The following is a 26,439-nucleotide window of genomic DNA, read 5'->3' as shown; positions in this document are numbered from 1 at the left end:
AGGTTGCGGACCTAAAACCCCAAACTAGTTAATACGATACTGTTCATTATATAAAAGGCTACATTGTAAGTAAGTGCGTTGACGTTAACACGAATCACAAAATTGTTCATATTAGACTGTACATTATTGAAGAAACAGTACTGAAAACAAACAACGGGTTACATACATATCAATTGCCTTTATGTACATAAAACAATTCATATGAATTATAAACAATGGCCCCACATCCATAACCCTAACGCTTACCCTAACCCTAACCATATCAAGCGTCATAAGCTATGATAACACGTCGCGCTTGACTGCGCCTTAAAATTGACTTCGAACAGGATTGCATCATTTATATAGAATAAGAACGGGTCAATGGGTGCATTTTGTCCTGGATAGGCATTACTGACTACTATTTTTAACAAAATAAATATGTAAAACAAGAGCAAAAGCAAAAACGTTAAACATCCTTTATTATAATATGCCACTTAAAAGATGTGCATAAACTCATCGATTATTTCTGTTTTCGAACAGGAAACGTAATTCTGGTTTCTCCCTTTCATTTTTTGCAAGGTAATCCATCGGCATTTAACTGGGAGATCTTTGAAACCACTGATAATAAGACCGAACACTGCGAGCCAAATCGTATAAATGATGGCACATTATATGATTGGTCGCTCCTATTTGGTTTTCAATTTCTAGTCGGTCATTTTTTGACAAACACATTCGTTCTACTCTGAATGAAAAATGACTATATTTGCAAGAATTCAAATGTTCAAGATAAAACCTCAAGAAAAACACGGTTAAACACTGTATGTATATTAAGATCGATTTGGGCTGTCATAATCTACGTATTTAAAGGATTGGTGTGTGGTATTTCGATCTTTAACATCGTATATTAAGCGTTTTTCTGCCAAGCTTATAACCGTGAGTATTTGTGTAATTGAACGCTTTTCAGAATCGCAAAATACAGAACTTATATGACACCGTATACACTGCTTTGTATTTATTCTACTGATTCTGGAGGATAGAATACTCAGTCTAGATTTATTGTTATGGCTAATTTACAGACGATGTTTTTTCACGTCTTCGTTGTGATTAATGATTGTGCATCTTGCACAAATTCATGGTTTAATTTGGAAATCGAATTTTAATGCAGTTTTGGAGACATTTGTTTTTATTATGTTTCACGTTCATTGATACTAATGTATATATCATAAACATTTTTCACCATTGTTAGAGTTTTCTTACTGATATAGGAAACGGCCATATTTGCGTTTACTGTGATAACTGTTTTTCAAAGGGAAATAAAATACTCCTGGTCGAGCAAGTTTTTTACAAAGATTTTGTATTCCGGATTATAATGAACTGGTGAATTACAAACTTACAGTCTATTGCCATAAGTTAACCAACTAAACTTTTCGTTTTAGTCCTGTCGCTGTTTATCCCTAGAATGTGCTTACTGGAACGACTTACAACCTATCCAAACCGATAACAGTAACTCACAAAGCATGAACACAGTGGCGGCTCTACCGGGAGTCACGGAGGGCCAGTGCCCCCCCCCCCCCCCTGTTAATCAATTCAATATACTTAAGTTACTGTAGGTTTATACAGTATTTATTCTACGTCACGAATGTGTGTCACAGGTGGCCGAGTGGTAAACGATTTTGCCTTCAAGTGCGTCGTCCCCATCTCGACTGCTCAAACCGACATGATATATTTTGTAAGGTTTAACTTATATCAGTTAATACAATCTTTTTTATTCAATTGATCTGCCAAACATCATTGACAGCGACGATAAATGTTTATTCCATGTCATTATATGATTAAAATAAAGCATTCAAAAAAAGTTTTATATGTTTATAAATAGTTGTGCCCCCCCCATTTAGAAAGTCCTGGAACCGCCACCGTGAACATTGATTATGTTAGAAGGGATATTTCACTGAACACTTTCTCCTTCAGCCCTAAATTTTCTTAAGAAAATGCTGTTGATCTAGCTAAATAGATCTCTCTACAGACCTTTAATTATAACTAAATGCTTTTCGATGGTTCCCATTGTTGTTCGGTTTATTATGAACCGGTCGTTGATATTTGTATAAGAAGAAAACATGTTAGGATATTGGTGACGTATAGAAAAAACACGCCTGTTCCAATAAGTCTTAAAATACGATGCTTTTCTCCTGCATCAAAAATTATTCCAGTTGTTAAATACTTACAAAATTGATTCCATTAGATAAGACAATGAACGTTAAAGGAGACGAGCAACCAATGTTCTTATTATGGAGCTTATGGACCCATGTTTAACAGTCATTCAAATATAACGATACAAAATAAGTGGCATACAGAATTGTCAATAAATTTGATGTAATGGCTGATTTATAGGGAAGTATAAGACATTATTGCATATGTGTATTTTCGGTCCGTAATCGTGGTGTGCTAAAACGCAAACACCCGGGCGTTAAGGGTAGAAAACGTACATTATTCAGTAATTTCACGTGCGTTAATGACCGGCTTCTTGTTTAATATAAGAGCTATCAGGGCCCGCATCATAACAATGAACGCTGAGCGACCTGGTTTCTGACCCAAAGTGGGTCAACGATGCAAACCTTGCACAAAATAAATTTCACCATATGTAGCTGTATACAATTATCAAAGAAATAAAATAAACCACTTTTAACTTACATATTTCCTTGTGAGTTGTCTTTTCCTGGCAAGCTGAGGTGTGTTTACTTTCTGCAGTTGTTTTGACTATTTGTTGCTTTAAATTCATGGACATGATTCCATTACGTCGTATGCAATGAAAAAAAATCAAATACCTCTCTGATGCTGAAGATGCTGTACATTTTATTCAGAACATGTAAACATTTCTTTCCGGTTTAAATTAGATGCCAAAACATATAAATGTTAAAGTGGAAATATATCGGTAGTAAATCGATTACCCGATAGGTATTGTGGGTAAGAAATCCAAGTTATCCAGTCAATTTAAAAAAAACCCAACACTTTCCAATCGACTGAACACTGAACAAATGGCGTCGAAACAAAAACGCAACTGACGAGTTATGTTGCGGCCCCTATCGAGCTTAATGTACAACTTTTTCAATGACATCACTCGTGACGTCACTAAAGTACTGTTATTGAGGTTATTTTGAACTATCTGTTTTGCATTTTCGTGACATTTAATAGCTTTTTAAACACAAAAATTACTTATGGTGTGTATTTTATGCAATACAATCGGGCTGTAAACCATTTTGCGCGACTTTGCAGATGGTAACGACCTGGAAAAGGTGTATTAACCCTAAAATACTTTTCAAAATTGTTGGAATAACTTTATAGATATTTATTTCTTTATTTTATTGTATTGGACCAGTATTCTACTGATCATAAACATTTGATTAAACTTGTTAGGGGTCATTCTTGCTACAAATAAAAGGCTCTTCTTTCAAACTCAGTCCACTAACGAACAATCCATTATCATGGTGAAACATAATATTAAAGTTTTATGAACAAAAGACATATTTAGGCGCCATATTTGGATTCTTTAAGTGCAAGGATGCCAATTTAAAATGACTATTTAACCATTACGTTGTTATCTCAATTTAATGTGCCGGTTGCTTAAACGACCTTAATAAATAGGTCAACTTGAAGTTAGATTTGTTGCGCAGGTAGCACTGTATTGCTAATTGTTTTGTACCAACATCTTAAACGTTTAGTGGTATCTAGGATTGTTAAATGACACATTATTTATATCCATTATGTTGTTTCTTGGTGAAACCAATATGTAAACAAGTGTCAGTTAATATTTGTTTTCATGCAGTTTCTAAATTAAAAAATAAAAGTCTCAAGCAACTTACTACAATAAGTTATGAAACAGCTTTGGACTTAACAAATAATAATAAACTTATAAGTAAACTGCAAGTACTTCTATGATTAGGGATCCCGACTCTATCTGCAGTCGAAATAATACAATTCAGAGTACCAAATGCAAAAAAAACCTTTTCAAAGATATGATGTAGTTATTGTTTGAAACTATGAACATCACGTCTTAGCAAATAAAAGGTTTAAAACTGTGTGATCATAGAATTTCTTAATGAGAAGCATCCTTATACTAAAACTGGAAACAAACAAAGACAAAAAAAAATAAAAATACACAACATATATCTTCTTCCAAATGATTAAATACCTAATTAAAAATTTGAAAGAAATAGACACTTGAACATTCCTAGCAAGCCAACAACGGTTTTAAAGATAACACGACTCTGCAAAATTTTAATCTAAACCTAAAATGAACCTAAAATAATAAAGAAGACGAAAATCCCTAGATATTCACTATGATAAATATGAATAAATCAATTTGTACCGCTATATAGCGCTCTGCTGTCTACACGTTTTGTAAATCCTAGAATCGATTTTGTGTTCAGTTGGGTTGCTTGTATGTTTGAAACTAGTTGCGTTTAGGTTTAAGGCTAGTTATACACAATATGTCATAATACGCGATGGACTTAATTTGTTTTGCCGAGAAAACCCTCTGCATGTAAGAACGTATGAACCTTAACATGTTTATACAACTAGACCGATTCAGTGTTCTTAGTAGAGTGAACAGGATAAACTCTGCAGTTTTTATTTCTCAATATCGAAGTGGTTATCTCGGTTTGATTGATCACAAACACTGTTAATATACGAACGTAAAGCAAAAGTATGTTATCGCTCCCTTTTTCTTTATAGACAACGAGTTCAGGTGAGAAGATTTTAATTTTTCTGAAGAAATTATCTGGTCGATGTTCTACCAAATTTAGCAACATCCTATGATCACGAGTGGAATAAAATATGATCTTACACTGCATTAACAATTTTTTGTTGGTTTTATGCTTATTTTCGAGTTTTATTGAATTTTATATAGGTGTAATTTCGCCTCCACCCATTGGGCGCCCCTAATGCATAATTATACCAGTTTTCTATTTCCGGTTTGTTGAGAAAGAGCTCTCTTATATTCAGTTTTATAGCTTATTATTCGCTCGTTTTGAGTGCGAAACGTTTATGAACAGTTATCAATGAAGTTTTATATGTGCATCCATGTTCCAAAAATAACGAAGATGTCGTCATACAAACGTTGAATTTTATTGTCATCACTGGTATTACACAAAAATGTATTGTCAATCTCACTTCCCCTATAACATGAGACTTTTGTCCGATAATCGAATGACTATTAACATAGTTTTTTTCTTTCGAAATCAAGCAGAGCATTTTAGCCTTAATTGATATCAATGAAACCACATCAATTTATTTCCATAAAAGAGGCGATGTACAGCTATTAGATTTATCTAAAACGTAAGTTTACATGGACTTGAATGCGAGAAAAAATGTAGAGAACGTATATTTTCTTTCTTTATAGTTAGTGTTAAAATAGTGTTGGGTCTTGGTTTCGTTATTTTGCCTTAAGCAAAACGATACAAAATCTATATCATTTAAATGTCAATGTTATCTCATAGCTATGTACAGGCATTCCATAAAGGTAATTTGTTAATTACTCAAGACGTTAATCCTCATTGACTATGTAAATCATGAAAATGAATGGATTTAATTGCTGAGAAGATAATGAAAACCACATTGAATGCCAGGATTTTACAAAATTATCAAGCTTGAGAGTAATGCTCAGCCAGTCTGTTTAAAAATAAACATATCGTTCCTCGTAAGTTAATGAACACTTCAACTATAATCATTGTTCCCTAGGTAGCTGCCTATGCCAAATGTGAATAGTGCAGGCAGTTCAGAAGGTGCTTATTTAATATGTTTTCTAATTTGTATCCAATTTGTACCGCTATATAGCGACTTTGCTGTCGGCTAGTATGATTAATTATGGAATCAAGATTGTGTTCAGTGGAGTTGCTTGTACATATAAAACAAGATGCCTTTAGACGTTTAGTCGTATTTACACTTGAAACTACACGATTGTCTTAATTTGTTTATCCTTAATAATCGTCTGCAAGTAAGAACCTTTGATCCTTAAAATGTTTGTTTGATACAAATCGACCAGCTCAATGTCCTTGCTAATTGTAGCGGCGTCTGCACTACCATGTTATCAGGGAAGTAGTTCAATCGAATCGCTGATGGGGGCTTGCCCTTTGCGTGGTTAAGAACAGATGCATTTTTATTGGCATTCATTTCATTCTTTTACGCATTTAAATGTCTTTCTTAACGTTTTGAGGTAGTTTTACTGACTAGTTTAGATTTCGAGTACAAGTGTTTATTGAATAATGTAATGATGTGTTGAACTTAATTTAAAAATCATTCAGTAGAAATTGAATTAAGATAAAAAGACGATATTTAAATGATTTGATGCGATAGCATATCAATGTATGTTGCCAGCATTGCATTAACGTTAAGGCTAATCGAAGTCGCAAAATGTCATTGTCACGTATTTGTTGGTCGTAGAACTTCATTGTTTTACTCTCGGTCTGTTATGCCTAAAACTCTAATATGCAAAATTATGACAATGCTGTATTATCGCTTGCTTATCTATGTAGACAAGGACTTGAGATGAGAAGAAGAGCCCAGTTAAAAGGCTACCCGCCTTAAATGATTTGATAAGGCAAATAAGGCTAGTCAAAGAACAATTGACCATTTATTTCCATAAGATTATATAATTTATAGCCTTATCCAAATGTAATAAATCAGACAATAATCTTCAGTATCCATCAAACTTCTATCACCATCACCAACATGAAAAATAAAACATATTATAAATATCACGTGGTCAAGAAATGAGTCATGAACGTGAATATTTTTTCATAGTATTGTGCCACCATTATATTTTGGAAATACCGTTTTACCAATATCTTTGATTTAATTTTACACACTTCGTTTATTTGACCCTCCCCCGTTTCTCCCTTGATAACGTGGAAGCTTCTTCGGATTCATATTTGCTTATGTCTTCAAATAAACATTAAATTTGATTTTCTCCACAGATACGACACAAATAATGTAAACACATTCGCACTCACCCCTCTAACATAAATCACATGTCCGATCATCGAATTACTATTACTATTACTTTCTTTCAAATTAAAGTTGTACATTTAGATCTTATGGACATGTAGTTAGAGTATGATAGGACGCGTTTGAAAGAAACACTTAGGTCTAATAACACCCCAATTTGACCAAATGATATCAGTGGTAATTGTGTAAATCATAATTGCAAATGTTTGGCAATGAATGCTCGAGGATAATCATTTTCGTATTAAATTTGTACTTGGCCACTGCAATTTAACTTTGTCATTAGGAAGGTCAATTTGTCCTAACGTTCACTTTCTTTTGTTGATCAAGGACAAAGTGGTAACTTGGTTTAGATGTAGATTCCGATCCCCATATGGATATTAGTACACTGGCCGGAAACGTAATCCGCGTGCCATCCCTTTACTCCTCCAATTGCTGTACATGTACATTTCATGTTCGGTAGTTCGACTAAAGATAGGCTTGTCAGGTTTTGCAAGCTTGAAGGTATGGTAGTTAAATGGATATCGTTGTTGTAACGGAGATGCAGATTAACAAATTTGATATTGGTTGTAAACGCTCGGTCAGCGATTGAGTGAATAGGATTGTAACCCAAATTCAGGTGATATAGCTCTCGAAATCCTTCAAAATCAGTCTTCTTGATGCTTGTTATGTTCGATCCGACTGTGAGGATCTGAAGATTGGGCCAGTGTCGAAGAACGGTGGTTGGAACACGGTCGAATTTACCCAATACTGCGAGATCGCGTACGGGAGAGTTGTAAAGTGCCGATGGATTCCATGCATCGGTCAGGTTACTGTCATAAATGGACAACCACCAGATTGTTGTTTGCGGACAGCCTTGTAAAATGTTGTCGCCTAAATTTGGGCATCCACCGATAGTAAGTGCGTTTAAATCCAAATTGCACAGGACTTCCGTCATATTATCAAAATGTGAATTTATAATTGTAATTGAACTGAGAGGAACAGTTCTGCTTCTCTGAAAGAGTCCTGCGTCCATTTGTCTTGTTGTCATTCCGTCTAATACCAAAAACTCAAGTGAATTATCTTGAACCTCCATAACCTTCTTTAGCATTTCATAGGAACTCAAAGAGAGTGTTGTTATTTCGTTGCTTGCGAAGATTGTAGCAATAACAGAACCTGACACTGTTTGAATCGGGTTATAGCGTAAGTTTAGGGCAAAAAGATTCGTCATTCGGGTGAGGTCAAGCGGAATTGTTGTAAGCTGATTATGATCAAGGTATATGCCGACGTCGTCAATCGATTCCAGGCCCGTGAATGCTCCATTATGTATAATTGATATATTGTTTGAACCAAGGTATATCGATAAAAGAGGCATATTTAATTTGCTGATGTTACGAAATGCTCCAAATGGAATCGATGTGATATTGTTGTCAATAAGTGCTAAAATTGTTTGCATATGTGTGTAGTCCTTGTTAAGCAGGAAGGCTGGAAGATCAAAGGTTGGAACAGATGTTATTTTTTTTCTACCACAATCTATATTGCTGTAGCAACTGCACACAACAAAACATCGGTCATCATCGAGGAAGAATCCCCAAGAAAGGGAGATGCACAATAATAGTGCAAACAAAATCCGCATCTTAAAGAGGAGGATTCGCAAAGTGAGTGAGTGAGTGAGTGAGTGAGTGAGTGAGTGAGTGAGTGAGTGAGTGAGTGAGTGAGTGAGTGAGTGAGTGAGTGATGAGTGAGTGAGTGAGTGAGTGAGTGAGTGAGTGAGTGAGTGAGTGAGTGAGTGAGTGAGTGAGTGAGTGAGTGAGTGAGTGAGTGAGTGAGTGAGTGAGTGAGTGAGTGAGTGAGTGAGTGAGTGAGTGAGTGAGTGAGTGAGTGAGTGAGTGAGTGAGTGAGTGAGTGAGCGATCATGTTATTTTGACCATAGACCTTAGACAAATATAACATTTCAATAAACTCCGTACAAATTTTATCATTAAAGTTTACTAACGAGACATACTCCTACCTCGTCTTCAAATTTTACACTAAATATTGTCGATTTATAGACTTAATACACAAAACAAATCCACAGGACGTTGGTATCAGCTGTATTGTTAAATCTTTATAATTATTTTAAACAATGTTTTACGTGTCTGACATAATGTGTTAATTCGATGGCGAAACTGTACAAGAATTGTTACACAGTAATTATGAGGTTTCGCTATGGTTAAGTATAAATGCTGAACTATATTATATGGTACAATATAAAGATATTCAAGCCGATAGATACTTTAATAAACAAGAAAAAATACCTTGCTACTGCTCGCGTCGTTTTAATCTCCAAACTGTGGAACAAATAAATCCTATTATCGCAATTAGGTTATGGTCGAGATAAGAATAATGTTGGAATATTGTCTTACAATCATTTTTAAAACTATGTTTTGATCTGACGCCTTGAAATGGGATCAGTTAGCCATAACAGAGAGTGACTATATATTTACACTTTAATCAATCGAAACATACAATAAACAAAAAGTTCATCGGCTTAGTTATTTGGTTGCTTTTGTGTTTTCGTTTCAAGCATTGCTATTTGTCGTTGAGTATAAATATAATCAATATTAAAAGCTGAGATATTTCCTTTAGGCCAGTCGGCAAAACCTTAAATTCACAGAGATGGTATACCGTGCACTGGTTTGCCCTTATTCATTTTATTAACTTACTTTTGTTTCAAACAGTAAAAATATGGTTTTATCTTTGAACATTTACTGCTTGCCTTTAAACAGGATCTAGATAAAAGTTAATGATTAATGGTACGGTCGTGTTTTTTTCCATAGTTTTATTTAATATTCGTTGTTTCACTATCAGGGACAAGTAAATGTAAATGAATCACCAATAAGCGTTTGTTATTAGCTCGACTATTCGAAAAATAAGGAGGGCTATACTACTCGCCCCAGTGCCGGCGTCGGCGTCCGATTAAAGTTTTAGGGCAAGTTGGGAGTTTCACTTTTAAGTCCAACACCCTTCATTCAATTGACCTAATACTTCACACAGTTGCTCAGGGCCATCACATAATGAGGTTAGATAACATATTATTATTTATACAAATTATGGCCCCTGATTGACTATGGAACTTAGGTTAAAGTTTTAGGGCAGGTTGGGATATTTATTAATAACTTGTATACCATTCGTTCAACTAATTTAATACTTAACACAGTTGTTCAGGACCATCCCACAATGAGGTTAAATAACTCCATATTATCCTTAATACAAGTTATGGCCCCTGATTGATTTAGGTTAAAGTGTTAGGGCAGGTTAAAGTTTTAGGGCAAATTTGGATTTTCACTTATAAGTCCAATACCCTTTATTCAATTGACTAAATAATTTACACAGTTGTTCAGGGACACCACATAATGAGGTTAGATAACTCCATATTGTATTTTATACAAATTATGGCCCTCTGATTGACTCTGGAACTTAGGTTAACGTTTTGGGTAGGTTGGGATATTTATTGATAACTTCTATACCCTTCATTCAATTGACTTAGTACTTCACACAGTTGTTCAGGACCATCACACAATGAGGTTACATCACTCCATATCATCCTTAATACCAGTTATGGCCCCTGATTGACTTAGGTAAAAGTTTTAGGGCAGGTTAAAGATTAAGGGTAAGTCGGGATTTTAATAAAAAAAACTTCTATATCCTTCATTCAATGCACTTAATAGTTCGCAGAATTATTGACGACATTCTTACAACAAGGAACATAACTCCATTTTAGCCATAAATACAAATTATTGCCATTGATTTATTTTCTTTTCTTTCAATTTCTTTTGAAACGCACATTTTTATATTCCTAACCACATTTTCATAAAGGGAAAACAAGTTATTTGAATGACTTGCGTCATTGTTCGGGCGGGCTGGTGTTAGGGCAGCGTCAAAGTCGCCTTATGTATTGAATAATTTTTGCTTGGTTTGACATAAAGAGACCAAACTTAGTATATACAAAGAGTTTATGGAGACCTTTTATGAGAATGCGTTTGAGGCCCCTAGGATTATGGTCAAGGTTACGATTAATGGTAAAAGTGTTGGTTGTTGAATAATTTAAGTAAGGGTCTTCATATTGGTACCAAATTTGGTTAATATGGAGAGTTTATAGAGACCCTTTCTGAGATTGTGTTTTTTAAAGGTTATGATCTAGGTCAAGGTCAAAACAGAAATATGGTTAATACTGAATAACTCAATTAAGGGTTGACATAGTGTGACCAAACTTGGTATATTGGACAAGTTTATGTAGATCTTAATTTATGGATTGGTTTTTGTCCCCCTAAGGTCAAGGTCACTGTTAAATAAAATAAATTACTGTTTCCGCTATGGTTGACATACTGTGACCAAACATGATATGTAGGAAGAGTTTATGGAGGTCTTCCATGGGATTGTGTTTGGGGCCCTTATGATCAAGGTCACTGTTACAAAAAAAAGAGAAGAAAACAGTTAAAACTGAAACTATTATGCCAATCATTAAACACCTGGTTTTGTCACATTGCGATTCATGTTCATTCTTCAATTTGATTGTTTCATTGCTTTTGACAGGCGCATATTCCATCGTTATTGTATTCACTTCTAAGTCAAAGGGGCGTAGTCGAGCGCGCTCTTGTATATATATGTTGTTCGAACAGAAATACAATTATTTTATGTCTTTGTAAATTTATTACTTAAAGTATCACTTCAAAATTTATACTTGGCACATACAGCGTGCAAATGACTTTTCGAGACATTCACTATTTTATATAATCATTAGTCAACAGTTAATTGAAATGTTTCAGACAAATTAAGAACAACGATCTCAAACTTTTCTTATTTTAGAAACATCGGTAACAATTTTTATAGGGGGACCGATATGGGATTCACGGGGCAACGGAAACCATATCGTATGAAGGCAAGCTCGACCTCGAACATGGTTTCCTGAGCCTTATATATCCCATATTGGGTCACCTGTTTTATATAGGTCAAGTTATGGAAAAAAGTTTAATTTATTTATCGGAATCAAACATTTTGTGATGACCGGTCCTGGACCAAAGTCACTCGTTTTGGAGGCGTGATATAGTTGAATATTTAGGAGGAATATCAGTTTAGCTATATTCATCGCCTTGAAAGCCACGGATGTTAATAAAGTCATCATTTAATCTTTATATCCGTACCTCAACTCCATTCTTTTTCGTTCGGCAGTCTGACTCTTCTTATCGGGACATTCATTTAATGAATCTGACTGGACAAATTTAGGTGCATATAAAAATACAGGCGCTTAAAATGTTTACCTAGATATCTTTCTAATACCAGCAGGAATAGTGCCGATATGATACAACATACTTATTCAATCATGGTTAACGTATACGGTGATAAAAAACAATGCCATGCTATATATTGAACAGAACAGGGAATCCGTTAATTCACATTAAATATACAGTTTTTTGTGGCATATAAAAATACATTTAAACAAATTAAACTACAATACATCCTTTTTTTCAATTCTGTTTTCGCAACATATACCTGTATGGACTTTTCTTAATCTTTCGAATGACTTCAATTATTATCAGATATAATATACGAGTATTGTTCAAAGTGGAACTTTACTGTAAACAAAAATAAAATTGTTGCCATGGTATGTACGAGATGTTCTAAAATGTCTATTAATTTTATAACATCTTAAGTTTTATAATTCTAAAAAGGCATTGTCCGATCAAGTACTGCGTTCAATGATTTCACTAAATGCTATGATCGTTTAATGTAAAAGACAAAAAATAAATGATTTAAATCAAAGGTTTTACCTTAATTGACATATGGGTGCGAAATATGTGGTTTTCATTCAGCTTCTGATATAGAGAGAGTTCATTTGAAATTTTTGAAGCAATAATTCAATATCAGATTTCAAAATTGTAAACTGCCGTTCAAGGCAGCAAACTAAGTACCATTAAATGTTGTTTGTAAAGTGAAGATAATACGATATTGGTATAAACTTGTCAATTCTACTGATAACCTATTGACTAGACGTGTAAAGATAGTGTGTGGTACACTAAATATCAACGATTATTGGTGTTAAAATGTAAACAAATGTATGATCTTGTTTTCCATTTCCTATAGGAAAATTTGTCGGTAGGTAAGTTACAACTGTCAAAAATTATTAATTATATAACCAAAAATGGCATAATTAGCATTCAACTGTAAATTCTTCTAGACTATGTACATATAGGCAAATAAAAAACAACAACAAATCTTTGTTATGTAGACTATTTTGATAGTGTCACAAATGATATTTATAGTCTAGGTCCTGGTATATTCTGTAGCCCTTGTGAAAAAAGGTAAAAATGCTAAATCTTGATAGAAAAATGTTGATTGAATGCAACCATGTACATCTTATTCGGTAGTCATGCTCTTCTCATTAAAACAACGGTTTTTTGCCGCCATGAATGTGAATTTATGTATGGCTTGGGTTATGCAAATGTTTATTGTTTATGCCTAATGAAATGTCTCTTCTGTTCAATTAAAATGTTATATGTTTGATTCATTTAAACGAATGTGATATTTTGTAATGTATCTGTTTATATACTGTGAAAAACACCGCAATGGTCCGTATGCAATAACGTTGCTAGCGGATTGTCCAAATAAGTTTTTACAAGAATACAAAACAATATGTCATACAAAAGCATTAAATACTTGTAATGCTACCTTTGGCATAGTATCATTTTGTTCAGGTTAGATTTACAAAGAATTCAAAGCTTTCAATGCCTTTCCGTACAACAAATACTATAGGTAATAAGGTTAAAGTTACAAAAAATGATATAATGTAATTCCAAGACAAATTGAATCAAATTCAACAACGGCAGCTTCGTTGCCATAAATCCATCACTCATTGTTTTAAAGTACCTTTTTTCTAAATACTCCTTTTTTCGTTTTGCAACTTTTTTCCAAGCCCCAGTTTGTATAGTTTTTAAACAGTTAATCTAACGGAGTTTGTAGATGTTGAGTAGAAGAGCGAAGACATAAATCATCAATGTCTGAGACACAGTTTATCCTGTTTTGTAAATATTACTCGGGGACAACAAAAACATTATCAGGGAACTTATCTACCACTTCAATGAGGCTTTAATAATTTCAAAGTGTTCTAAATATCTTTCACATCCTGTTAAATATAATTTAACATATTAATACATTTACGTATTATTTTCAATATTTTCCTATTAATACCAAAATTAATAAGCTAAAACCACAAGATATTTCTATATTATATCAAGACTAAACAGGGCCTCAGATCAATAAAACAACACTACAAACGTTTTTTGACATATAAATATGTGCAATTAGTGAATGGAGTATACAAACAGCATCAACAGTGTGCCTTCCTGGTCTAAATCTAAACTTGGAATCGGATATGGTATTATTTTCCTCGCACCAGACATCCGTTGGTTTAAGACGCAAAGTAATAGTTTCGCAAAATAACTGAACAGAGTTATACCACGTTAATTCGTTACATAACTTTGATCTCCCTTTGTATGTAAATGGACAATAATCCTTTTCATCAATGATTTAGAGAGAACTCCACACTTTAAAGTTCAATTGAATACATCGGTAATAAAACCAATTAAAATGTCACTGGTTTTAATAAAGAGTTCATTCAACATCTTATCTTCTCCAACACCTTTTCTACTCATAGGAGTTTCAAAACCTTGACATACTTCATAAAACGTTATAACAGCGTCTATATTTTAAAAAATGGGACCATTATCATTAAATTATAAGACGTATTGAAAAATTTCGATTTTGCATGTACGTCATGCTTCAGCTCAGGTAAAATGTTCTAAAAGCACGATTTAAACCAAAGTTTAAGCTATCATTGCTGTAAAGATACCTCCAAAACTCATGCGTTTCTTTGATTTTAACATTCCCATGTTTCCACACTCGTTTTTACTATGCGAGAGTGTGACACTGTGGTGTTTTAGAAACGCTGTTCAATGGAATTCCTTACGTCATATGTTAGGCACAAAATTTGATTTGGATATGTCCGATGAGATATGCTTGAGACAATCTGCAGCTTTTATCTCTGGATGGGAACTCTCTGGAGACCTTTTACAACGTACCTTGATTAAAAAAATGTTATTTAGGTTAGTCTCAATTAATCACACGTTTTGTTGTAGAAAGAGGACACCATTTCTGATATCTTGAAAAAATTGTTCTCTCTATACTTTAATAGTTTTGTAATTATAAATATCCATTTTTGTATATTACCTAATTTCAATCATATTGTCCCTCATTTCTTAATAACACTGGACCGAAATCCATTGAAGTGGTTTGTCTTCTTGACCTTTATATCGAGCGGTGAAAGCGAGAGGGCTATCTGCTATCTGCTGTTTTATTTTGTGTAACGTACAACCTGTTCGCTTTCATTCATCGATATGTCATATTAGATTTCAACTTTCAGTAAAGCTCATATTGCAGAATGAAATTGAAGCAACGTTTGCTTTTAAACAATTAATATTTAAAAGTAAAGTAAAAAGTAATTTCGGGTGGAAGAAAATCAAAAATACAAACATATATCACAAAGTATGGAAATCTATGCCAATGTGGATTATGTTCATTTCCTTTTTTTTAAATGAAATACAAAAACACCTGGACACACACAGACCATAGGCTTACATACTTCGGACTCCATACACTTTAACCACCCAAACTGCGTTCATACCCCGATTTTGACATCAACCCCGCAATACATTCCTTAAATAGCAATTGGCAAGTATCTCTTACATTGTACTTGCATTCGACCATTAAAGATGGTCTTCCTTTTGATTTTAAATCGAAATGTAAAAGCGAAAATGTTATGTTGTGTGTTCAGTGAAACTAAGAACATTTTCTTATTTCATCCCACGATATAATCAGAAAAGGATGAGCATATGTTTCAGTAATGTTTGAGATAAGCTGTGGAAGAATACCTAAACCACACAATCATATAGAGAACTAATAGCATTATTTCTTGTGAACAATGCGTATGTTAATAAATTATTTCAAACAATAACATGTACGTGCATGATTTGGGGAAATATAGTATGATTTTTTTAGAACTTAAAATGCAAATTTCGGATTTCGTTGTGCAAACATATATCAAGGATAATACAACTACAACATCAATGCAATTCATTAGTTTTAAAATGCAATATACGTTTACATTAACTAAAGTTTGTCATAATTGTCCGACTTAATCAATGAAGCAAGTCCGTCAGACTTAATACTATTGTCCCACATCAAAAATGTCAATATCATAAAAAAACTAGCAATAGATCATGATACAAAATGCTGAATATATTTGTACACTTTTTTTGAAGCATTATATTTTAATTCGTAAAGCAAGCCTGATCTTCGATTTCCTGTAATTTATCTTCAATTTCACCCTCTGTTAATTCTTAAGGTGTTAATAACCCATTGGAAGGTTCGGCAAAACGACATACAATTAGTTTCAACAAAAATTCGATGTACAGCTATTTACCTAAAAATGTAAGTTTACCTGGACTGTAATGCGAGAACAAATGTGGAGAACGTATATTTTCTTTATTAAAATCAGTGTTAAAACAATTGTTGCGTCCTGTATTCAATGTCTTGCCCAAATCAAAACGTTACAAAATTCATATCATTTAAATGTCATTGTTATCTCATAGCTATGTACAGACATTCAATACAGGTAATTTGTTAATACAATCGTCATGCATTACTCAAAATGTTGAACCTCATGGACTATGTTAATCATAAAAATGATAGGGGATTTAATTTAAAGTTAACAATCAAAACCACTGCATGCCAGAAAAACATCATGGATTTTAAAAAAATGACCAAGCTTGGGAGTAATACACAGCCAGCCTATTAAAAAGAACGCATCGTTCCTCGTTAGTTATTAAACCATTTAATGAAACATAGTAACCTAGATATCTGCTAATGACAAATATAGATAGTACAGGCAGTTCAATATTTGCTTATTAAATCATGTTTCCAAAAACATATCCAATTTGTACCGCTATATAGCGACTCTGCTGTCTGCAAGTATGGTCAACTCTGGAATCAATTTTGTGTTCAGTGGATATGCTTGTAAATATAAAACCAGTTGCGTTTAGGCGTTTATTGGTGTTTTACAATTAAAACCATACTACACGATGGTCTTAATTTGTTTTACCTAGAAAATCTTCTGCATGTAAGAACTTTTGACCCTTAAAATGTTTGTTTGATACAAATCGACCGACTCAGTGTCCTTCCGAATTGTAGCGGAGTCTGCACTACCATATTATTAGTGAAAGTAGTTAAATAGAAACGCTGAAGGTGTCTTGCCTTGTGCGCGGTTAAAAACAATTGCATTTTTATTGGCATTCATTTCATATTTTTACGCATTTAAATACCTTTCTTTACGTTTTGAGGTAGCGTAGCAGTGGTGTTCAATTACAGACTGGTTTAGATTTCGAGTAGGAGTATTTATTGAATTATGTAATGATGTGTATTTCTTAATTTAAATAATCTTTCGGTTAAACTTGAAAGAAGATAAACACAGGATATTTAAATGATTTGATGCGATAGCTTATCAATGTATGTCGCCGTCATTGCGTTTACATAAAGGCTAATCGAAGTCGCAAGATGTCATTTCCACATATGTGTAGGTCGTAGAACTTCGCTGTTTTACCTTTAACCTTTTTATTTAATGAGGGGCAAAGACAATATAACTCTTTAAACACTTGTCTTAGTACTGTCAGTAGAGTATTTTAAACAGGATTTGTTCTGCAATCTTTTTCAATATCGATCTTGTTTTCTCTGTCTGTAATATCTAAAACTGTAATATGCGAAATTACGACAATACTATATTATCGCTTGCTTATCTATGAAGACAAGGACTTGAGATGAGTAGACTTTGATTTTTCTTAATAACCAATCTGGTCGATGTTTTTCCAAATGTATAAGTCACCAGGAAAGATTATACTATTAGTATATAAAATGGACAGGTGGTCTTGTGCCGAGTAAAAAGACTACACGCCTTATATGATTTGCTAAGACTTATAAGCCTAGTCAAAGAACAATTGACCATTTATTTCCATAAGATTATAAAATTTATAGCCATATCCAAATGTAATTAATAAAACAATAAATGTTAGCATCCATCACCATCACCAACATGTAAAATTTAAACATATTATAGATGTCACGCGGTCAAGAAATGAGTCATGAACGTGGATATTTTTGCATAGTATAGTGCCATCGTTGGATTTTGCATATACCGTCCCCACCCATTTCTTCCTTGATCACGTGGCAGCTTCTTCTGATTCATATTGGCTTATGTCTTCATACAAACGTTGAATTTGATTGTCACCACAGATATGACACAAAAAATGAAAACAAATTCCCACTTCCCCTCTAACATAAATCAATTGTCCAATCATCGAATTACTATAACTATTACTTTGTTTCGAATTAAAGTTGTACGTTAAGATCTTATGGATATACAGTGGTAGTATGATGTGATGCGTTTGAAAGACAACACTTACGTCTAAATGACCAAATGATATCAGTGGTAATTGGTAAATAATAATTGCAAATGTTTGGAAATGAACGCTCGAGGATAACCATTTTCGTATTAAATTTGTACTTGGCCACTTCAATTTTACTTTATCATTAGAAAGGTCACTTTTTCCTAACGTTCACTTTCTTTTGTTGATCATGGACAAAGTGTTAACTTGGTTTCGATGTAGGTTCCGATCCCCATATGGATATTAGTACACTGTCCGGAAACGTAATCCGCGTGCCATCCCTTTACTCCTCCCATTGCTGTGCAGGTACATTTCATATTTGGTAGTTCGACAAAAGAAAGGCTTGTCAGGTTTTGCAAGCTTGAAGGTATGCTAGTCAAATGGATATCGTTGTTGTAATGGAGATGCAGATCAGCCAATTTGGTATTGGTCGCAAAAGCTTGGTCAGCAATTAAGTGAATAGGATTGGCCCGCAAATTCAGGTCATGCAGCTCCCGCAATCCTTCAAAATCAGACTTCTCGATGATTGTAATATTCGACCCGACTGTAAGACTCTGTAGATTTGGCCAATGCCGAAACACGGAAGTTGGAACACGGTCAAATTTACCCAAAACTGTAAGATAACGTATGGGAGAGTTGTATAGGGCCGAGGGAGTCCATGCATTGGTAAGGTTACTTTCATAAATGGTCAACCGCCAGAGAGATGTTTGCGGACAGCCTTGTAAAACGTTATCGCCTAAATTTGGGCATCCAGAGATAGTAAGTGAGTTTAAATCCAAATTGCACAGGACTTCCGTCACATTATCAAAAGATGATTTTTCTATTGTTATTGAACTGAGAGGAACAGTTTTGCTCCTCTGAAAGAGACCTGGGTCCATTTTTCTTGTTGTCATTCCGTCTAATACCAAATACTCAAGTGAATTATCTTGAACCTCCATAACCTTCTTTAGCATTTCATAGGAACTCAAAGAGAGTCTTGTTATTTCGTTGCTTGCAAACATTGCAGCAATAACAGGACCTGACACTGTTTGAATCGGGTTATAGCGTAAATCTAGAGCAAATAGGTTCGTCATTCGGGTGAGGTCAAGCGGAATTGTTGTAAGCTGATTATGATCCAGGTATATGCCGACGTCGTCAATCGATTCCAGGCCCGTGAATGCTCCATTGTGTATAATTGATATATTGTTTGAACCAAGGTATATCGATAAAAGTGGCATATTTAATTTACTGATGTTATGAAACGCTCCAAATGGAATCGATGTTATATTGTTGTCATTTAGTCCTAGACTTGTTTGCATATGTGTGTAGTCCTTGTTAAGCAGGAAGACTGGAAGATCAAAGGTTGGAACAGCTGTTAATTGTTTTCTATCACAATCTATGTTGCTGTAGCAACTGCACACACCGAAACATCGGTCATCGTTGAGGAAGAAACCCTCGGAAGGGGAGATGCACAATAATAGTGCTAGAAATGTCCGCATCTGAAAGTACAGGATTTGCAGATACTTTAAACCTATTGCAAATAGAAAATACATAATATGTACAATAATACATTTGTATTAAAGATGCACTTTTATTCCCAATTACAAGATGTAACACAATTATTATAATTGTTTCAAAAGGATTAATAAATATCGAAAAAACACTGGTTCCAACGAGGGATAACGTGTAAAATTTGAATGTAAGGTGCAGAAAACACGTTAATTTTACCTCATAACACGATAGTTGGTGAGTGAGTGAGTGAGTGAGTGAGTGAGTGAGTGAGTGAGTGAGTGAGTGAGTGAGTGAGTGAGTGAGTGAGTGAGTGAGTGAGTGAGTGAGTGAGTGAGTGAGTGAGTGAGTGAGTGAGTGAGTGAGTGAGTGAGTGAGTGAGTGAGTGAGTGAGTGAGTGAGTGAGTGAGTGAGTGAGTGAGTGAGTGAGTGAGTGAGTGAGTGAGTGAGTGAGTGAGTGAGTGAGTGAGTGAGTGAGTGAGTGAGTGAGTGAGTGAGTGAGTGAGTGAGTGAGTGAGTGAGTGAGTGAGTGAGTGAGTGAATGAAAGTGTGAAAGAGTGAGTGTGCGATTGTGCGAGTGTGCGATTGTGCGAGTGAGTGAGTGTGCGAGTGTGCGAGTGAGTGAGCTGATAAGTCAGGCTAACTGATTTTTGACCATAACACGTCCTTTGACAAATTTAACGTTCCAATGAACTCCGTACGCATTTTATCAGTAAAGATTACTAACGAGACATACTCCTGCTTCGTCTTCAAATTTTACGCATAACTGTTTGCCTTTATCGTTGACTAGAATGTTTCATGGTATTAAAATCAAACCCTGTTTGCTCAAACCCATTTGGCTCGATTTCTTCGTTGGCTCGAACGTGGTGTTAAAAAACAATTTTTATCTAGTGAAAGGAAGCATTGCATTTTTGCCTCGATTTTCCCTGGTTTGATGTTTTTTCGCCGATTTTTTGGTGCTCGAGCCAACGAGGTCCGATTGTACATTAAGTTTGGCACGAAATTTAATCATGCAAGGTCTCTAGTGACAACCCGCATGTATATAACCAAAAGATAGAACACGAAATATTGTCGATTAAATACCCTTATACACAAAACAAATCGAAAGAACGTTCGTATTAGCTGGTAGTTGTATTGTTTAATATATTTTTTAATTATTTTAAACAATGTTCTACGTGTCTGACAGAAGGTGTAAATTCGTTGACGATAAAGTTCAAGAATTGTTACACAGTAAATATGAAGTTTCACACTGGTTAAGTATAAATGCTATATGATATTGCACAATATTTAAATGTTCAAGCCGTAATTACTTGAATAATGAAGACAATTTATGCCAGTATACCTTGCTACTGCTCACGTCGTTCCTATCTCCCAGCTGTGGAACAACTAAATCCGTCTATCGCAATTAGGTTACGATCGTGATAAGGATACTGTTTGAAATTGTTTTAAAACCTGTTAAAGGCCCATTTGCAACAGTTGGTATAACGCATCATCAAATATAAAATATTTATGAAGATTTTTAAACTTTGTATTGACAAGTCGCCTTTAAATGGAATCAGCTAGCCATAAATGTAGTCGACATTATGTTAACACTTATATAACTTAAAACATTTTTGTTTCAAAAAAATAAAACTATGGATTTATCTTTGAACACTTATGGCTTGCCTTTAAACAGACTATTGGTAAAAGGTCATGACACATGGCTTGTCCGTGTTATTTCAATACTTTATATTTTCTCTTGAATATTTATTTCACTCTAGGACAAACAAATGTAAAGGAATCAACAATTAGTGTATGTTATATGGTAAATACATATTTTGCTATGTTCGAACAGAAATCGAATGATTTGACGTCTTTGTTAAGTTATAACTTTAAGTATCTCTTCAACATTTATTATTGGCACATATAGAGTGAACATGATCTCCTCTCGGAGTAATCATTATCTTATAGTTATGAAATGTTTAAAGCAAATTTATCACAATGATCTCAAACTTTTCTTGTTTCAGAAATATCGAATGATTGTTTCATGTTGTAACTGGTCATTGTTTTGTTTGTGTCATCGGATGGTCCTCTATATGGTGTATGTTTGAATCAAACAGAAGTCATTTTATAGGTAACGGGGAAGGTGGGTGAACCAATATGGGATACACAGAAGCCATATCGGGTGAGAGTAAAGCTTGATTCCGAATATCAAATATGGTTTCCTGCGCCCTGTATATTCCATATATCAGGTCACATAGGAGCCCCAAAACGTATATATCATGTCGGCAACCTTTTTCATATTGGTCATTTTATGGTAAATGTTTAATTTAATGATCGGAATCGGAAAATAGACGCCATTTTGGTACGATACAAAGTAAAGTGACCCAATATGGAAAAATGAGGTGACCTAATGGCCTGTCCTGGACAAAATTATTTAGTTCAGGGAGTTTCTCTATGAATCGCAATTATTCCTTTTCATCTAATGTCCAAGGTACGTTTTCGTGATTGTATTCAATATTTGGGTCCATTACCTTCATATTACCCTACTATACATTGAACGTTAACTCTGCATGCGCCTTAAAACTCTTAATTATATAAAAGATACCCTATGTGATAATAGAATCAGTTAGCTCCGTGTGTATTAATACATGGTAAATTACCCTAAATCCGAGCCAATCAGAACGTTTTCTCTCATAAAAGAAGCCTCGCATAATTAATATTTTATAAAAATGTGAGTTACTTCCCTTGTCAAATAAATGTCTTGGCCACGGACTATATAGCTCAAATTTTTCCCGCATCAATAATAGGGACACTAAATAACATCCGGTTAACAAAAAGTTTTCACATACAATCCCGTGTAACGGGTAAAGTGCCAAGCGACTTGAAAAAAACATATGTAGGCTGTTGCTCCATAAGTATGCAAACGCAATCAAAACATCATGGTATAGGTAAAAAATTGCGCGTGTATTTTTGTATATTTGTTTCGAAAATTGTTGAAACCGTAATAGCATGTGAAGTTCTACACGTCTCAAAAAAATGTAAACATGATAATCCGGTAATAAAAACACAAAGTTTGTATCCTACCGTTTATTAAGACAAAGTCCATTACAATTCTAAACTAAACGCATCGACAATCCCCATTCTACGCATCCCACACCGGTCTCGAATTTACTTACACGATGACATATGACACCAACGCTTGGTTTCCCACTCCATTCTCATCCTTTATCTTTCTAGACAGGCGTTTCTCTTCTTCTTGGCGACGGTATCCTGTAAAAGTAGATATTTTTTTGTCTCGCTTATACTATTCCTTTTAACACAATCAATCACATTAACCCTAAAAAGACTACCATGCACACAATGCGCATTCATGGCCTTGACCCCTTCGCCTCCGATACTCAGATTATCCTTCCGTTTCCCGTTATATTGATCTGAATTATGTGTTTGGGAGAGGTTGCTGCTAACATCTCTTAAGTTCACTGAATTATCTTAGTACATTTACTATAACAATTGTTTCCTAATTGTAATTGTCGATTGCGCTACTCTATTGTTTTGGTTTGACTGTAAAAGTCGTTAAAGGAAAAGGGCCATTTTCATTGGTCAGAGGTTTAAGAATGAAAAATCTTACCCTTGATTCAAACGCAGGAAAATCGAGTGCAATAATATTAATTGATCATTTTCCTGATATAATCGTCGGCCAATCAAAACGCGTAAAACATCAAGTACGACAGGCCTTTGTTATCATCACCAATTTGCAATTCCAACGGAAAAAATGTTTGTAATTGCTAATTTCGGATGGTGACAGTGAGAGCCTATTTAAAGGAATTCACGCATTTGTTCTTCGTCACTAGTGTCAATCTTGTTTTGTAAGATACAATCCGAGTTAGTCTTAATTTAAATTGTTTTGTTAGATTCTTTTTCATAGGCTTTAGGCAAGCGTCACAGTTGCCGGCTCCCCGCTAATCAATAGATTAAAAACGGCTGAAGTATTCGCTGAAAGCACACATAATTGGGTTGATCAAACCAGAGTGTTGAACGTATAGCATTATGGCTGTAGCGTACGAGAATAAGAAAGAGCAGCGTTTCTCATCTATCTTCAATATTTTGGCAACAATGTCCTTCAATTATGTTTTCATGAATATATTGCAATAGAGCAAACCGTTTCCAATGTTATTTGCTCATGGAATACGCTGCCTTGCTTCAGTATTTATTGCAATTTGGTAAACTGTGTGCCAACTCGAAGCTTCAATCCATAGCAAGTGTTGACATCATGCCCATTTCCTGAATTGTGTTGCAACAATAAAATATTATGTTGATTTCATTCGGATACTAAACCTTGTACTAATTTACAAAGGTAAGTACATTTGATATTTCTGAATGTTATTGACTACTTGATATAGTTCCTTTCTTTCATAGAACAGTTCATTTTAATGTAGACTTTGAATGCTAAATCTGTAGTTGAGAGGTAAGTACCTGTTTTATAATCATAAGTTGTAGTAGTCCGTTTGCTACATGACATATGTTTGATCTTTCTTTAAGAGTGAAACTTCTAAACAAGCTCTTTAATTTGTTCTTGCCATACATGTAATTTAAAACACACCCGAATACTTCTCTCCGCTCTCTCACAGTTCAGTTATAATGAGGGCTTGTGTTCCATACTAGCCTCAGAGGCATCATGGAAATTATTCAATACATTTTCAATTTCGCTTTTAATAAATATGTCAATAGATGCAAACTATTTTCAGCAGAAGCAAACTATTATGAACGTGAAATGCCCTCACATGTTATAATAGTTATTGTATTTCGGAGTAATGTTTGCTATCTTCCAGCTGCAATCTAGACTGCAATTCTTCATTTATGTCGAAGTGTTTAAATTCTGTTCATTATATTCGGATATTTATGGTATGGTATTTTATAAAGGTTAGTATTTTTTATGTGGTTGTAAGTTATGAATTAGATCAATGAAAGCGTTTCTTGCAGATAACAGTAAATTGGCTGATTGTTGATTCAATGCTAAAGTTCCGTTGAGTTATTGACTTTGAATACGTCTATATCTGTTGATAGAAATATGATGGTTACATGGTTAGCTCTTTTCATATAAGCATCACGGGTACGTCATTTGTATCAAATGTAACTATTTACGTGATTGTCCCCTTTATATTTGTCTGTCCGGTTTTGGCTTATGGCAGCTTTGCTTAGAACTTAATTAATAGACATACAATGGTATTTTGGATGTAGAAATTAAGCGTCTGGTGTAGATTGCATAAAAACCAATCGTGTGGAATTCTTGCAACATTTAATAAATAGTTGGTTTGATGTAACACGACCGACTCAAAAACATACCCGCGACTTTTGTATGCATTTTTCATTTCAGAATTAAGGTGTTAGAAAGTAAATAAATGAAAATTAAAAAAAATAAATATTCGAACAAGAAGTACATAAAGGGTCTACTTATTTGTAATAATTTGTATGTTCCAAGTCAAATGTTAATATTCATTCTTTACATCAAAATTTACAATCTAATACTCTTTACACTAACATACAATTTGGGAAAAGTCGGAAGTTTATTTCGCTTTCATTATTATATGTAATATCATGCCATTTTGGTTTTATTTTTAGCGTCTGATGAATTTTTGCATTTGACACCGTAAAAGAACAATGGTTTCCAATATAAACAATAACAATGAAAACGACATATACGAAGCATATTTCCTAACAAAACCAATTCATTAATATTTCAGCAATCAAAAATATGTTAAAAGTATTTTCTGTTAGAACCTATATTTGTTTGCCTTAAATAATTACTACATTTCCGGGTAGGTTATCTGTGTGATGATATTGTCACTCTGCACTTAAATGTCGTTGAACCCGGCCTTTGTCATTACGCCTAATTCTTTTAAATCATCTCGATTTTATTCAATTAACAACTTTACTGGTATATATATATATACACTGCAGGTTGTGTAAAGTGCTGTTAAATGCTCACCGGTACCAGGTTTACCAGTGTACATAAGTGAATTAGTTTTATTCCTTATACTTTATGAATCCTGAACATAGGATAACACTTAAATTGGTGTCAAATGGCCTGACAATGTTGCACCTACCATAAGCGTCAAAGAACAGCTTCAATCAAAGCTGTTTCGTTCTGTTATGTTTACGTCCGACGGATCTTCTGACCATAATGTAATTGATAAGTACATTTTTGATTATTTACAATTCAATTAAGAAGAAAATATCATGCCTTTTCTATGAGCGTATATTGAATAACTTTAAGCTCATCTTGAGTCGAAGTGTCATTAGCAGATCTGTAAACTTATTAAAGTATCTCCGCTAAGGGTTGCTTGTCATAGAAGGTCAAATAAAATGAGATTGTATTTGAAGTAAGATCACATTAATTGTACGAATAACTGTGTCGTGAAGGTACATGAAGCTAAACGCTTTATGAAACCCCTACATTTTCAAATGATGAGTTCTGATATTTGTA

At 34.2% G+C, this 26,439-nt stretch overlaps 1 protein-coding gene across 1 annotated transcript; it reads right to left on the bottom strand.

The window, feature by feature from the left end:
• Nucleotides 1–18,033: 18,033 nt before the first annotated feature.
• Nucleotides 18,034–21,345, bottom strand: LOC128238411 (leucine-rich repeats and immunoglobulin-like domains protein 1). Its single transcript, XM_052954321.1, has 2 exons — nt 21,316–21,345; nt 18,034–19,963 (listed from the first exon to the last, which is right to left on the bottom strand). The coding sequence occupies exon 2, from the start codon at nt 19,961–19,963 to the stop codon at nt 18,674–18,676; it is 1,290 nt and encodes a 429-aa protein (XP_052810281.1). The 5' UTR covers nt 21,316–21,345; the 3' UTR covers nt 18,034–18,673.
• Between the last annotated feature and the right edge of the window lie 5,094 nt (nt 21,346–26,439).

Source organism: Mya arenaria, chromosome 1, assembly GCF_026914265.1.
Source record: "Mya arenaria isolate MELC-2E11 chromosome 1, ASM2691426v1".
In the NCBI taxonomy this organism is placed as follows: domain Eukaryota; kingdom Metazoa; phylum Mollusca; class Bivalvia; order Myida; family Myidae; genus Mya; species Mya arenaria.
The sequence above is the reverse complement of the archived record's forward strand: the minus strand, read 5'-3'. Positions and strand labels throughout refer to the sequence as shown.